Raw genomic sequence first — 16,376 nt, 5'->3', positions numbered from 1 at the left:
ATAAGTAGTTGTGTAACTACGTCTAAAAAAAGGGCAATGTCATGTCATTAGACTACAACAAGGACTCGGTACATTGATGGTGCAACGAAAACACGAGCCTGTATAAAAAATCTTATTTTCACGCATTTCTTTAGTTTTTATTATTTCTTTCTTTCTTATTCTATTAACTCACTAAAAATTTACTTAATACACTCATTAACATTGCCCATATTATATATTACCGAGAAAAATATAAGAGTTGCCGGGCGTGCACTTACAAAAATTAGACAGAGACACCCAGGATTGCCAGCGTTGTCAGATATATTGTCACCGTGTGTCGCGCGGGACGCAACGCGTCCCGTCAGTAACGCTATCTGAATTGCGTCTTTGTTATTATTATGTTCTCTTTCGTGGCAGCTTATGATTGAAATCTTTAACCCCAGGGTTAATAACAACTCAATCACCGGCGTCTACGCGTTCGTGGCATAGTATTTTCATAATCATAATAATAAAATGTTGTGAATAAAGAACTGTATTTCATATTTATTCAAATAAGTGACCGTCACCGATTCCGCCTACATTTTGCAACCGTGAACAAAACTGATTTCAATATTATATAACGCTTTAGCAATCGCTTGGCCACATGCAACACATGAGAATATTTCGCTATATATTTGATTGCTTTCTATTACGTATTAAGATGTAAATTTAGGTGATATACTTTGGGTGCATTCAAATCTGCTGCAACTAAAACTGCACAATTAAAACAACCAAAGTAACCTAAAAAAAACCCAGAAGTTTTTAGAATTGACTTCAAAAAATTAGGTTATAAATACGTTGTGAGTTGTTTAAAGTGATTCTGTATTCATTCGGTAACAAAAGTTGTCCCATTAAAAGTATAGTTATATGTTAACTTTGGTTATGAAGTTTAAAGTACTTCGAATGTGAATACTTTTATAACTTGTAACTAGAAACGCCGGGGTCAAGTAACAGAGCGAACAAGAGCTTTTAAACTAAAAAGCCAAACGAAAAACTTTTATTTAAAACAAACTCAATTCAAAAGCTACTATGAACTAGAAAAAGTATTGAAGTAGTTTGACGGCCGACTGGCGCAGTGGGCAGCAACCCTGCTTTCTGAGTCCAAGGCCGTGGGTTCGATTCCCACAACTGGAAAATGTTTGTGTAATGAACATAAGTGTTTTTCAGTGTCTGGGAGTTTATCTGTGTATAATAAGTATTTATGTATATTATTCATAAAAATATTCATCAGTCATCTTAGTACCCATAACAAAAGCTACGCTTCCTTTGGGGCTAGATGGCGATGTGTTTATTGTCATAGTATATTTATTTTATTTATTTATTTTATTCATTGTTCCACTACCACCAAAAACGTTGATAAACTAGCATATAACAAGCAGCTTATGAAATCTGTTTTAAAACTTTTGTTATCATAACATCAAATTGTATGCTGAATAGTAGAGCTTTTTGTGACAGAGCTCGTTCGGGGAAGGACAACCACCATTCTTATTTCTGCCGCGAAGTAGCATTACTGCAATGCTGTTTTCCGGCTGAAGGTTGCGGTTGCCGGTGTAATAACAAACGCATGAGGCTTAACACCTACCCCTTAGGTTAATGGACACAGGGCGGAACGTTGCTGCATCTGTTTTAACACCTACGCCTTACGTTACGGGCGTAACGTCCCTGCATCTGTTTCTTGGCTGCCCTGCGAAGTGTTGCTCTGTTTGAAGGAAATGTTTTCCCACTAGGCCATCTGCTGGGTCCGTCAATTATTAGATACTATAAAAAGAGTCGAGAGTCATTCCACTGATATAGTTTTAAATATATTATTTGCTTTCAGACCGTGATGGATGAAAGCAGTTCTCTGAATGGCAAGAATGGCTACAAGCAAGAAGAGGGTTCAACAGTACCGAACTCTTACGCGTCGTCCGCTGCGGACGCGTTCGTACGACGGCGGACAGTGTTGTAGTGCTGTACCGCACAATCCCAACAATCAGGGTCTGCCTTCTGTTATACATTTTCAAAATATTTATTCCCTTTTGGCACAATTCATAGATCCATATTTATCTAAGCTATGAATTTGGTGCAACCGCGAGGCAATAAGTTCCCTTGTAGTTTAAGATTTGTTTACTTGCGATCGTTGAAACACTGTAAAGTCAGAGTAAAATGGAGTTGGTTTTCCATTAATTTAAGGCTGAAAATTGTCACTACTGTAACAGCGAGCGCTATTGGCGTAAAGTTTGTAAAATAAACATCAGCGGTACAGAATTTGAGACACTAAAACGATTTTACTTTGGCATTGAAAATGTCACGATTACAAGCATAAAAATCGTACACTTTGGGTGCTGACAGTGATGTTCATTACTTTTTTTTAAGCCCGCGCCAATCGGTACTTATATTGTGTTGGAGCTCTAAGTCCATAATATGTTTATATCTGTCAAGCTGTAAAGCCGATTATTATAACATGAATTTGCAATCTTTTTATCAGATACCGATTATATATCCCTACTTTTAATCGATTTATCTCCAATAAGTTATTGTCATATTACATTATCATAACATTCGCTGTATTTGATGAAACACTGAATCTGTTTGATTGATTGCATCGTAGAGACGATGATTTATGAAATATTTTATCGTCGATAAATTGATTTCGAGAAACGTAAATAATATAATGATCTGTATTTAGATAAGAGTAGGCTAATTCATGTCTTATTCTCATGACAATTGTGCCAAAAGGGACTTTATATTTGAAAAAATCAATTAACCGGCAAACAATTTTTTTTAATGAAATTTTGAATTATTGTGGTCAGTTAAACGTACGACAGCCTTCCGTCCGAATGTCTGATATGACTATTTCAATCATGTCTGGATTACGTTCGGAGAGGATTTCTTTTGATCCCGGTATTAAAATAATACGGCTTATTTGTTTCCTTTAGGTTTTATTTATTACTTCATGTTGTAATATGCTGTTATTGTTTTGATAACCTCGGTTTCATTCAATTATTCGGGATTCCGCACCCCTGGCACACCTCGCAATCATCGTTTTATATATACATAACGTGATAGCTTGAAGAACCTTATGTTCCTTGATTTAAAATTTAAGTTTGTATGTACATCTCCAGTCAGCCCCCTATCAGAAATTTGATAAAGTAAAAATTGCTAATACTTACTAGACTACTCTTAAATTAGCAGTATTAGGACCAATTTTACTCTGTCGTCAATTCTTATCAATAATTATTATTACTTGCAAGGTGCGCCAATCAAGCTGCTAAGGATAATCCAAATATTTTGATTAGGTTAGACGTTTTGTTCGTGGCGGTGACAATTTATTTTAGTCGCAACGATGAACGAGTCATATTAGGCATGGAAAAGAGCTTTCCAGCCATGAACTCAAAGGCTTAGAGTGTGGACTGATGCCTGTTGTCTTTCTTCGTCCCACTCCCAACCCATGTTTTACGTTTAGTTACTGGGGCGAATGAGAATAAACGTATTTGGTACCCAATATAATGATAATCTTCGAAAGAAAAACAAAAAATAAATAGCAAAATCTAGTGTCCCCCAAAAGTTCCCGCATGGTATTGGCCTCTCCCCTATACTTAAACTTATCGCTAGCTTTAATTAGAGTTGAGGCTTTCTCTCAGCCGCCTTAGCAGAAAGTGGTACCGTTTCGGACCCCTATAGTCTTAGCGAAAGGAAGCATCTTAAAATTGTTAGAAGTTGCGACCTAGGTAGAACCCGTCCCTATAAAATATCCCACAGGTGTATTCTGTATTTTTTTTGGCATTGAGATCTCATACGCGGAACTTACCTTCCCGATTGGCTGACACTAGTTTACCATAAATTCAGCAATCTCACAAGTTCTGTGATCTGTCTACTGAACAGTTTTGTAAAATATGACATGATTCTCTTTAATGTCAAAAATCTCACAGTTAGCTTACTATGGGTATGTTATGTTGAATCTTCCCACCAGAACATTTGTACATAAAAAACCACTTCATGAAAAATTATTTACAATATTATATACATAATAAAGACTCATTGGGATAGATTTGGCCCACCCAATGTGCGCTAGTCATAGTCACCCCAGGCGTCTCGACTTTTCGGGTCCATATAGTAGTCTTAATTACAAATGTCTCAGAAGTGAGATGTTTGGACTATTGCTTTTAGTGCAAATGGATTTGATTGATCGACTGCTCGCACTTTATTATTTTCCACGTCACAACGTAAAACGACTGAGTGTAAGGCCGGTTCGCAAGTTTTAACTCCATTCTTAGGATTTACCATCATATGCACAACGTCCCATTCGACCTTGAGAATTGTATCATCGAATGCCTTAAATTATTTTTAAGTACAAATACTAGACTATGGATCGTTGAATTAAAAAGTTATCTTGTAAAATGTTATGTCGGTTTCGGAGATAAGTATAATCTTTCTTTAATGTATAAAATACGTTTAATGACGGTATGTTGTTTAAATATTTTAATGTCAACTTTGCTGGTAGCGAAGTCAGCACATTATTGTAAATAAATTGAATGAATCATGTTTTAGCAATCGTGTTGTTTTACTGCTTTATGTAAAGAATTCCTCGGGTTTGTAATATGTAAATATATTTTTATGGTCAAGTTTATGAGTCTTAATCATTGATGTTACCATAGAGTTCTTAAAATCCAGTGTCATTTATTAATTTCGATTTTGTTATTTTTACGTTCTCAAGCATTTATTATGATTTTTTTTCTCAATTTATACACAGTGCTAAGTAAGTCGAACAAATGTCGTAATGTAAGTCGATGATATTAACAGTTTTAAATATTGTATTCATACAGAAATCACTAACATATATTTATATTAGCAATTGTTTATTATAAGAAACCTTAGCACACTTTAATAAGTTGAGTTGACAAGACAAAATGCTTGATAGAAAAATTTAAAAGTCAATTTTAGAAAATTGTTGTAGATATTATTTAAAAAAAAAAATAGATCCGTAGCCATATAATAAAAATTGAAGTTAACAAAAACAGATTATACAATCACCAAATAAAAGATAACCCTTTAGAGTAAGTTTTCGGTATAGCAAAAGTGTCATTGGCCATTTTATTTATTAATCTAAAATTGTCAAATTATAGTAATTGTCTGTCCATACGAACTGACAGAATTACCTCAACTCAATGTCAAACGTTACTTTACTTAAAACTTCATTAAGGGTTACTTATTAGATGTTTAGGATGTCAACTCAACTTATTTTTTTAATCAAACGGCATAAAGGGTAAGGGGTGAATTGTTTAGAAACTTGCGCCGTTCTACAGCCGACGACGAATTTTCTTGATATCAGTGGCGAAACTACGGATTTAAGTTAAATAATTAATGTATTCCGGGAGTGCGTGGGCAATTTTGGGAGGGTGTTTGATAAGGATTTTTGGTAAATTGTTCGTCTTCCTTAAAATAACAAGATATTGTATAGCGGATTGTTTTAATATCTTTTTTAACGATACATGGAATAAACAGTCGCCATTCTAGTTTTTATGGAATACCTGGCACATTTCCTTCAAACTACTACTTCCGGTAGAATTACCTAATATATTATAAATATTCAATAAGTATTTTATATTGAATTACAAAATGGGATGCATCGAAATGATCAAATCAAAGGTTTTGTCTAACTTAGAGATTTGTCATATCACTACTAGGTCAGAAGACTGACTTCGTTTTATTTGTAACCACTAAAAATGCTGGTTTAATTAGGTATTCCGAGGCCACGAAGTTCAGTGTGAACTTTTTTGAATTTCACTAGGTTTTATTAAGTAAAAGAATAAATAATTCGACTACCGATTGGCGCAGTGGACAGTGACCCTGCTTTCTGAGTCCAAGGCCGGGGCTCGATTCCCACAACTGGAAAATATTCGTGTGATGAACATGAATGTTTTCAGTGTCGGGTCTGTGTTTGTCTAAATATTATAAGTATTTTTGTATTTTATTTATCAGTTATTTTTGCACCCATAACACAAGCTACGCTTACATTGGGGGCTAGATGGCGATGTGTTTATTGTCGTAATATATTTATGATTTTTTTTATTTATTTACAACGGTCGTTAAATTATGTTATATCGAACATCCACTAAAAATTGCCTAGGGCCAATAAAGACAGGGCCCCAATCTCTGAGTGCACTTGTAATGCGGCCCCAAAGATTGGTTAGCCCTGATTATACTCCACTATTTGACGTTTGTTTTTTTTTATAATTATCTAGTTCAGGAATTGATGATTGTTAAATGTTATTAAAACATGATGCTAGATTGTTTTAAACTACGCCACTGTATTTGTTGGATCTTGTATCTCTTTTTGGTGTATTAATGCTTTATGTGTTGTTGTATGAACGGCAAACGGTTGCTTTGGGCGAAAGCAGACGGAGCACTGCGACAATATGCTCAAATATTTGCTGCGAGTTCACTATTTTGCAACCTTTATTTATTATTTTAATAAAGTATTTTACAAAAAATATTCCGTTTCATTTTTTTTTTTTAACTCCTTTAGATTTTTATAAGTAACTTTGATTTTTATTACTGAAGTGTTCTAACTTAGACCTCCTCATTGCTTTTCACAGTCATGATCATCGACAAGCGCTACTTTTGAGATCTACGCTTGCCTATAAAATAAACTTATTAACAATTGCCTAAAAGGTACTCAAATTGTGACACTTATTGACAGGAAACACGCCGCTGGTCGGTCCAAGCCTTAGCGGTTTGTATCAACATATAAAATACTCGTACATTTTGTGCCAGTTGATTGAACATCTAGTTAGTACTCTACTGGCAAAGATGTACCGCCAAAACATTCAACTTGCCGATAGATGTATGAAATACTGCCATTCACCTTCCGCATTCATCTTTAAATGAGTCGATCACCATCAAATCACGCGATCAATTTGATTGCGTTGCAGAAAACCACATACGATTATTGGAACGGTAATTGGTATAATATCCATAGACTACCAGTGTTTATACTTAGGGAGAATAATATCGTTTGAATAATTTGCCCCTGCTAATTTACAAAACACTGAGATATACACATTTTGACGGCTGGCCTTTTTATTAAAAGTGGATCAATGGATAGATGGATTATGGCTTAATATAACCTACTTTTATACAGGAAATACGTCCTTAATGTGTTATGTGCTAAATGAGATTCAATTATTTAAGAGTAATCTATGTAGTTCATTTATGTTATTGCTGCCATATATCTGACTAATTTGTTACACGATTTAGTAAAATTTTATCGTCAGCTAATATAATAAATTTCCCTCTAGCGAAAATGAAAAGTAAGTACGTTTTTCTTAGTTAAGTGTTTATTAAAAATTTTGGGATAGAATAAAAAATACTATAAATGTAGACATTAAATATTTTCGTTAGTTATTAAGATATTATATGTACCAATAAAGTATCACCGGTCCAAAACGGCATTGTTTCTTACTAGATGGCGTTAACAGTCACTATATGGCAAATAAAAATTCGTCTTATAATATTATTGGCCTCGGTACGAGGACTAGCTAAATTGGCAAAGCACTCAGCCTGTGATTGCGGGAGATATGCAGATTCTTATCCCTTGCCGGTGTAACGGGGTATTTTCTATCTTGTTTAACAATATACCACAAATTTACGGTGGCCGGATTGCTGTTTGTGGGATGTCAGATGTCGTGTGGCTGTACGACTAATTAAATCCATGGCATGAGGTTCCTCACCTACGTGACGTGTGTCTCTATATTCAATTAATGACAAATTCGACGACACCTAGAATGCTAAGAACTGTAAAAAAAAATTGCAACGTTGTATACCTACCTACTGAAATTAAATACGGGTCTGTTACGATCTTAAGGTTATACCTATATTAAAACTGCGTAATATGCTCACATTTACCTACCACAACAAACAATGTGAAATATTTTTCGATAGAACCTATTAATTCAAATTTGAAATGGTTAAGGAAAATATTCATCTATATCCTGCTTCTCTATTATGTCTGGTGTTATTTTTTTAACTTGAAACATTACCGTCATTCACGCTATAGAAGACGCAGGCTTTAGTCAGTAACAATTAGGTAGGAACATATCATGTATTTATTTATTAAAAGCACTAACAACAATGCATATTACACGTTTTTTGACATAGCACACGCTCGTCAATTACAAGTTTACACATTACATTGACAAAGCGTCCTGTAAACTTAATTTGACAAAAAATTTAGCTCACCGATAAGTTTTCGGTGTATTTCGCACAAATACGTATAATAGGCGCTTGTTTTCCGAGATGGGATTTAGTAAATGGTAGGTATATGAAAAAAAAATGTGGATTTGCGACTACTGGTGTGCCGGATAATAAAGTGGTGTAAGTATGTACCTATTAATCTTTATGAAGCTTTAAATTGATGCAAATAAAAATACTTAACCAAAAAATGTAACCAATTAAGTATATCTATAAAAAACTGAAATTTGATATAATAATTATACAAACTTATAGGTGGTTTTGCTTTAAGTTACTATAGAGTTTCCAAAGCCACCTTCCAGCTCCATCATCAGATCAATCCCATTTCAAAATAACATTACATTGTCATCCGATTTACATATGCAATATGCATGCAAAACTAAATAATATATCAATGGTGTTCAAAAGTAAAGAAACACACCAAATACTTTAAAATTGCTTGGGTGGCAATTTGATTATTTAATTGGGTAAGAAATGAGGGTGAAATTTCAAGTTTATAAATGTACCTACCTATAACCTAACCGAGGCTTCCCCTTTGCGCCCTTTGATACATGGCCCACAAATGTTTACTGCCTTATGTTCAACCTCAATGACATATTACAACCTTAAAAATCACAAAAATGTGACTCCGGCGGAGTGATTTTGCTAACGGTTTTTCCTTACCAGGCCGCTCCGCTTTATCCAGACATGATTCTAAGCTTTTACCAATAAACCCATCAATTTTTTTTATGGTAATAATTGACGGATCAAGCAGATGGCCCATCGCATTATGATTGGAAAACAATTGCCTATTAAGAGACTAACACTTCGTAGGGCATGCAAGAAACAATCTCTAATTATCGCTGCCTTGCATCAACCTAAGGCCTGAGGTTAAGCCTCATATGCCTGTACCTAACTACACCGGCCACCTCGGCCTTGTGTCTTTCAACCTGAGGCCAACTCAGATTTCAGACCAAAACAAAACAATGCAAAACGTTTCTATTTTCCCGGACGAGCCCTGTCACAAAAAGCTCACTAGGTAGGTACCTACTTCTCAAATCTTTGGTACCTAGTAGTTTATCATTTCCGGGAAACATGAAGTTTTAAATACGTTATCTACCCACAAATGGACTTTTCGGAATAGAGAGCCGGCGATATAAGTATGCTTAAAATACCTACTTACAGCAGTACTTATACTAGGTGGATAAAATACTTGCCGAACTTGGGCACTTAATGTTGCGCCATATCACAAAATTTTAACTTGAATTATACCTATTAATAATGCCAATTTTTGGCAGCAAATATAGATAATCCTTGGGGAAAGTTGTTTGGCCTTTTTTCGCAAACATGCCCTTCTGACGCTTGCAACTTACGCTTTAGTTTTACAGAAATGCAATAAATTCGTCGGAATCTATACATAAAATAAAATAGTAGATTTTGTAAGTAACTTATTCTTCTGGTATTTTATCGATATTCATAGCTTTCTTTGTAGATACTTAGTAGAATTAATATGTTGGGTAAGTACCTCCCCTCCCACACTCTTCATTCTCAGCTCTTTCTTAATCTTACTGTTATCGTCTTCTCTCCCCTAGGAAAGAAGGATAGGAGCCTAGACACTCCACCGCTGCTCCAATGCGAGTTAGAGCTTGGCTTGGCTTTAAGGATTTTTGACTTGGCTATAAAATGTTAGTTTCAATAACAAAGGCCGGCAACTTAACGTGCTCTCTGACACGGGGGCGGGCGGCACCAATTCCTTTTCTCTAGACGGCTAATGAGAATGTCCTTACAGAAAAACCTACACACCTAACACTTTTTGGCCGGAACTAGGAAGGTTCTAGGAACCCAGGATCTCGAGAAGTATATAGTCCAACATGCTAACTAGACAAACGGAGCTCTTAACCCTTGACCTATCCGGAAATCGATGGGAGCTTAACCTGTACCTATTCCCAAAACTTTGTCAATTTTCCTATTTTATTTGTTTGATATATATATTGATACCGGATAATAATTGCTTTGTACGACCAAGATGACGTACTATCGAGCTCGAAGATAACCGATTCTTTCTCTACAGCTCTATGTGTAATATTTACTGCCGGGTAAATGTACTTGTACAGACTATATGAATTCAAGTAAAGTATCTCCAACATCGAAATAAATATTTACACTAAATCCAAACATCATCGTTTGACGTTTTTATAAGCCCCTATAGGTAAACTAGCAATTGATCGCAACTTCGTCGGAGTACAGTTTGTAATACTTATCTATTGTATCTACTGAGTATATAAAAGCATTTAGATGCCCAACTTCAAAAACATGTTTATATTATAACATAAAAACAAACCCCGTTCTAAATTATTACCTATGTCCTTAATATTTAAAACATAGGTTTCTCAACCCCTATTTCACATTTAGGAATTTATTGCGAAATAAAAAGTGGCTTATATTACACGCTGTATGACTATCCTTCCTGTGAAAGACCCGTGAAAATTAGACCAGCCGTTTGGGAACAAACAGGCGGACAGATAGATATAAATATGTATCAACCTACTTCTTTATTTTTGAACGAGAACTAAAATACCATGTTTCGTGGATATAACTTGACATATTACAGACTTCGATACAATCTTTCGCCCCCTATTTAGCTCCTTTGGGGTCAGAAATTTCAAAAAGTATTGGATACCTTCAAATCTGATCTCTTGATTGCTTGGCGTCAGCCTACGAAGCTATCAATTACACTACATTAATCCCTACACTACCCAAGAACCCTACGTCCTCAGGACGTATATATGGGACTAAACGTGGTGCGAGAAGGCCCGCGTGGACTCTTGCTAAGTACGAATACAAACGGCGCATTTAGCACAGTCAGCGGCTACTGACTAAGCACTTAGCTTAAGCAAATAATGCTGATTATATTTACCAATAAATACAAAGTATATTCCTCACAACGTAAGGTACATTGTCCATAGATTTACGAAAACTAGTTTACGACCGATTCAGTAGCTATTCCAACAAGTTGCTACGTCAGATCGTCGTCAAATAAAACGTAAAATTTGACGGTCATAGTTGTACACAAAAATAGCCATGTGGTGGAGTTTTCAGGTCGCCACCGAAGCTTTCAGTTGAAGCCTAGCCCTATCGGGTTTACAATATAAACTTAATATTATGTAATCAACTCCAAATCACACGATACAGTAAAAGGTAAAATGGCAGCGACTCTAAGTTAAGTAACGACTGCCACTTTATTTAAAAAAAACTTCAATCAAGTAACTAGGTAGAAACTCTCCTTCTCATTGCTGAGGGACGTGAACCTTTCCACCAATGACGTAGAAAAATAATGTTAAATTTATAGTACAAGATTTAAAATAAATTTAATTATATAAAGTAATACAATTAGGACATGTATATTATTGGGGATACTCAATATCACAAAAATAATTCATTGAATAAAAGGAATTTTTTTAAATATTTTTTCTAAATCGTTTCATTTTCAGTGATGGTTAAATATTTTTATTTACTTTGGAGTACTAATTTCGAATTAGGGGGCACTAAATTTATTTTTAGTTTTACTAAATTTATTCTGGAAAACACCGATCTTCTTCTTTAACTTTAGTGTAATATGGTATATTTTTCTTAACAAATTTGCAGATTTTAAGACGGAAGAGGTACAATGTTAAATTTTTTGAGATAACGTTGACAAGGATCTGTTATATTTATATTAATAAGTATATTATTGGTACTCTTCGGAAAATCGTTTTCTTCAAAATCTCTTATAAACATGAAATCATTTTTACTAACCGTATTTCAGTTTTTCGTGTCCGCCATGTTGAATTTATAGTGACGTCATAGAGCCTGTCCTGCAAGTGTTGGTTTAGTTTATCAAATCAAATCGTGACCTCGGACTCGAACATGAACTCGGATATAAAGACAGATATAAGGTGGGTCCACACTTGTCCATTTACACCTTCATCTTGCATCTTGAAGATAAAACACTATCTATCCACGTAAGGCATAAATTCACTAAAGACATATAGAGGAAATTGACTGCGATTTTATAAATTCTTAGTGTTGATTTAGGTGAAGATCAATTTAACATTTTCTTTAGAAAATGTTTATTCCAGCTTGCCTTGAAGGCACTCAAGTAACACGTGGTCGGAAATAGTGATGCCGGGAGGGCGTTCCACACCTTAGCGGTACGTATCAAATCGTGGATAAAAAACCTTTCCTGCCTTTTGATTGAAAATAAAGCACATTAGTATGCCACCGTTTCGTTTTCTGTGGTGCAATGGCGAACAAGATGATTAGGTTCCAGAGTACTAAACTAATTATCCTCTAAAAACCTATAAGAATCAGTAAGATCAGTCGAAACTACAATTGACGTTGTAGTTTCGACTGATCAGTCATTCTTTGCCTGTAGTTCTCTTGGCGATTCACCGAGCTTAAAGCTTCGGCCTGGTTCTTGGCCATCCCACAAGTGAATGCGGTACTCTACGCTTGTTCAGACGTGAGCCTGGCACAAATTTATGCGGTAAGTTATGTTTCAATAAGAATTCGGCACCCCTTTGTTTTAGTGGCTAGCATATTCGAGTATGAATCAGCTGGTCCTGTGTCAACTCCCGGGCCAATAATTCTGAGTTACTGACTTTTTGTGCCAAGTTATTCTCAGTTATAACAGCCTGGAAGCCTGGATTTTAAATGGGCGTTGTTTACCCATTTAACATCATCATCCCCTACTTACCATAAACTACGTAATAAACGTACATACCATAAACTTTAAAAACAGCGTTGCGGGGCGTTTATTCCTAATAAAGCTTATTCCCCCTGTGTCCACGAGAAAGAAGGGCTGTTGTCAGCATTGCGATATTTATATGGTGGTAATGATGACGATGAATTTTAACTACGCCGTTGTTTGATGACTTCACTATTATTAATATCTTCCGATTACATATTGTATATAATCCGATTTTCAATTTTAATATTAAGGAAGGAAGGCTCACGAAAATGTTGTTAGACACAGGAAAAATGTTAAATACCTCTGCCAACTGATAGGGACCATAAAAATAATATATTATACACTTGGTTAACATTAAACAAAACTAGTTTATGTTAATCGCGAATACAATGACGCCATGACCAGTTTTCTTTGCATAAATCGATAATATACCACGGCAGGTAAATCACTAGTAATGTGATTAAAACTGCCCGCGGCTTCGCTTGCCTATGATAATAGGTTTTGATATTTGTTTATTATATGCCTAATACTCCTCGACTTTAAAATCATAAATACTATATTCTGTGAAAGGAAATCAAACCGACAGATTTACCTACTGTAGGTATCTTTTTTGGGATACAAAGAGTCCTATTTATTTATTATTAAATTTAAGGGTTTAGGCCGTAGTACACTAGGCTTGCCAAGTGTGAATTCGTAGACTTCAGACGCCCTTGAGAACCTTATAGATAGATATTCTAAATTATTAGGTATGCAGGTTTCCTCTTGATTATCCTTTACCGTTATGGCATTACCGATATGGCAAGTGGCTTAAATTCACGAAAGATATGAAGAAGAAGTTGACTGCTAATCCTATAATTCTTAGTGTTGATTTAAGTGAGGATTCAATTTAACATTTTTCCTAGAAAATTTCTATTCCAGCTTGCCTTGAAGGCAATCAAGTTACACGTGGTAACTGATGCCGGGAGGGCGTTCGACACCTTAGCAGTAGGTACCAAATAGTGGATATTTAGTTTCCTTAAACGTACAACGATCTGGGTATCAAATTTTGAACCACTAGGCTATTACAGCTATCTTATTTAACCTAATAAGACGTATAATAATCCGTTTCGAATTCAAATGAGAGAGTAATAAGAGAGACGCGTTTTAGTTCTATCCCTTGGGAACAGTACACTTCCCGGGATACAAAGAAGCCGAGAAGCTGTCACTCTCCGGTCCATAAACTATATATATACAAATTATCAGTTGAATCCGTTGCTATGTGCCTAATCGAAAGGCAAACCGACAAACACTTCGGCTTATAAAACATTAGTAATGATTATATGTTAGTAAGTTAGGAGCAGGTGTTCGGGTTCGTCAGCGGTCAAAGTGGGTGTCTGGTATTTCCCATCTCTCATCCCGGAAATACAGCAGTATGATGCCCACATGGGCACAACCTGTTTAGTACCTCAACGGACGTTATCTCGGCACCAGAGCGTTCTAAGGTAATTCTAACCCATTTGCAACTACAGGACACGCGTCTCCTTTCTGAATAAGAAGGGGCCTTAGTCCATCACGCTAGCCAAGTGCGGATTCACGCCTCTGAGAATTTTATGGAGAACTGTCATGCGTATAAACTAAAAAAGCACATAACTCTAAAAAGATAAAGGTGTGGCCTGGAAATGGACCTCGGTTCCCGCAAAGGGAAAGCCGAAGCTGAATCTTACACTTACTCGGTATATTAGTAAGTTTCACCAAGATAGTCTTAGTGGGTAGAAGACCTGTTACAAATATAATAAAAATGAAAAAGAAGAAGCAAGGAGGTATTTGCTTACACGCCCTGGCTTTTGACTTAAATTATATTGCATAATTGAAAGCCTAAACTTTGAGTAAGTGTGTAAGTAGTGTCTGAACACTCTCCCACCTTGAAGAGAGGTATACCTGAGGATGTCCTCACGAAAAAAAGGTATAGCCCTGCATAATCCTACAGATAATACTGCCAGCACCCCTTATGTGAGTTTGTTGTAGACTACATAACACAACTTTATAACGTTTGCTACTATCATTAAAAATTATTATATTAAGTCTATTTAAATCTATGCGTATTGATTTGAAGACCCTATAATTGCTCACTTAGACATTAAATTTATACAGAATCACAAAATAACCCTGGCGTAATATTTGAATTTTAGAGAACGATGGTTAAATAATAATTATAAACTATTAATTTAATAATAACTCAAAACATTTAACCTTGTTTAAGTTTTTCCGCTTGCCATAGAATAAGGTTCTTGTGGATTGTTTATCTTAACTAAATATAATACAAAGCTTAAGTGTGTTTTTGTTCTCCCCAGAATCTTCGCGTCCGATTTATAAAAAATGTTTGCTTTTCATAGGTAAGTATAGACCGTCGGTTGAGGAAGGCTATACAAAGTCACGCTGAGATCCTTGCGAAAAAACAATGGGACAGAACAACTTATACGTAAAGTAGGTAAAGTGGTAATTTACTTATATATGTGTACTATGTAGATAAGTAATTTATTTCCATTTATATGTACTAGGGATTTTGACACAAAATCCTACACTGCCTGTATATCTAAGTGATCGAATAGTGTGTGTTGCTAGTGGTTTAAAATGGGTCCGGAATACGAGTATGATCCCTGATAGCAACAAAGTCAATCAGCGGGTGATAGGCAGGTCTCTGTTTGGGCTATCTCTTCCAATATTGGATAGATGCAGGCGTTACTTTGCGGAAATCCATAATATATTATGAAAATTAAGCTTAATTTTCTATACTCCGCGAACGGCAGGAGAAACTGTAATCCGTATACTCCACACCAAACAGATCCTCGACAATGTACCCTCAGCGAGGGTAGCAGATTTTCCTGCTGTTATATAGTATAGCAAATTAAGCTTAATGTTCATAATAAACTATCTCTTCGAGAATAAATTAGAAATATGATGATCTTTAGGGGAACCTTATTTATCGATAAAGCTTAAAGAGCTGTAAAAATAGTATTGCAAATTGCAATAGGTGAGACTTATAAGGAGGACCCATGGTTGTTGCCTCGGTGCGCTCGCAAAGATTAAACCTCCTACACACATTCTCAGAAGTTTCTCAGACGCTAGGAAAGTGGTGTTGCAACTTGGGCACTTCTAGCTGGCGAAACTGTTACGGAAACAAAAGCCGTCCGCTATCGCAAAAAGTTTCCAAGAGCGTTGTAACTCATGCAAATTTTTGTCGGTGCGTTTAGAGTTATAATTAATTGTCAAAATAAATATTACAAATCGGAAAAGTCTGAGAATTTAGTATGAGAATACTTCTCATACTAAATTCTCAGACTTTGCCGATTTTTCAATCATTTTTATAATAATAATAATAATAATTTAATTTAATATTACTATTCCACATGACGATAATCTGGGGAAAGCTGAAAAGCTA

At 35.5% G+C, this 16,376-nt stretch overlaps 1 protein-coding gene across 2 annotated transcripts in view; it reads left to right on the top strand.

Moving 5' to 3' along the window:
* The window catches only part of LOC120625573 (elongation of very long chain fatty acids protein-like), a 74,273-nt gene extending 68,360 nt beyond the window's left edge, over window positions 1-5,913 (top strand). For both annotated transcript variants that reach the window (XM_039892628.1, XM_039892629.1), the window contains one exon: window positions 1,838-5,913. In XM_039892628.1, coding sequence (XP_039748562.1) covers window positions 1,838-1,966 — 129 coding nt within the window. In that variant the 3' untranslated portion in view covers window positions 1,967-5,913. The remainder of the gene's footprint in view (window positions 1-1,837) is intronic.
* Window positions 5,914-16,376: the final 10,463 nt, after the last annotated feature.

Source organism: Pararge aegeria, chromosome 8 (assembly GCF_905163445.1).
Source record: "Pararge aegeria chromosome 8, ilParAegt1.1, whole genome shotgun sequence".
NCBI lineage: Eukaryota > Metazoa > Arthropoda > Insecta > Lepidoptera > Nymphalidae > Pararge > Pararge aegeria.
The sequence above is the reverse complement of the archived record's forward strand: the minus strand, read 5'-3'. Positions and strand labels throughout refer to the sequence as shown.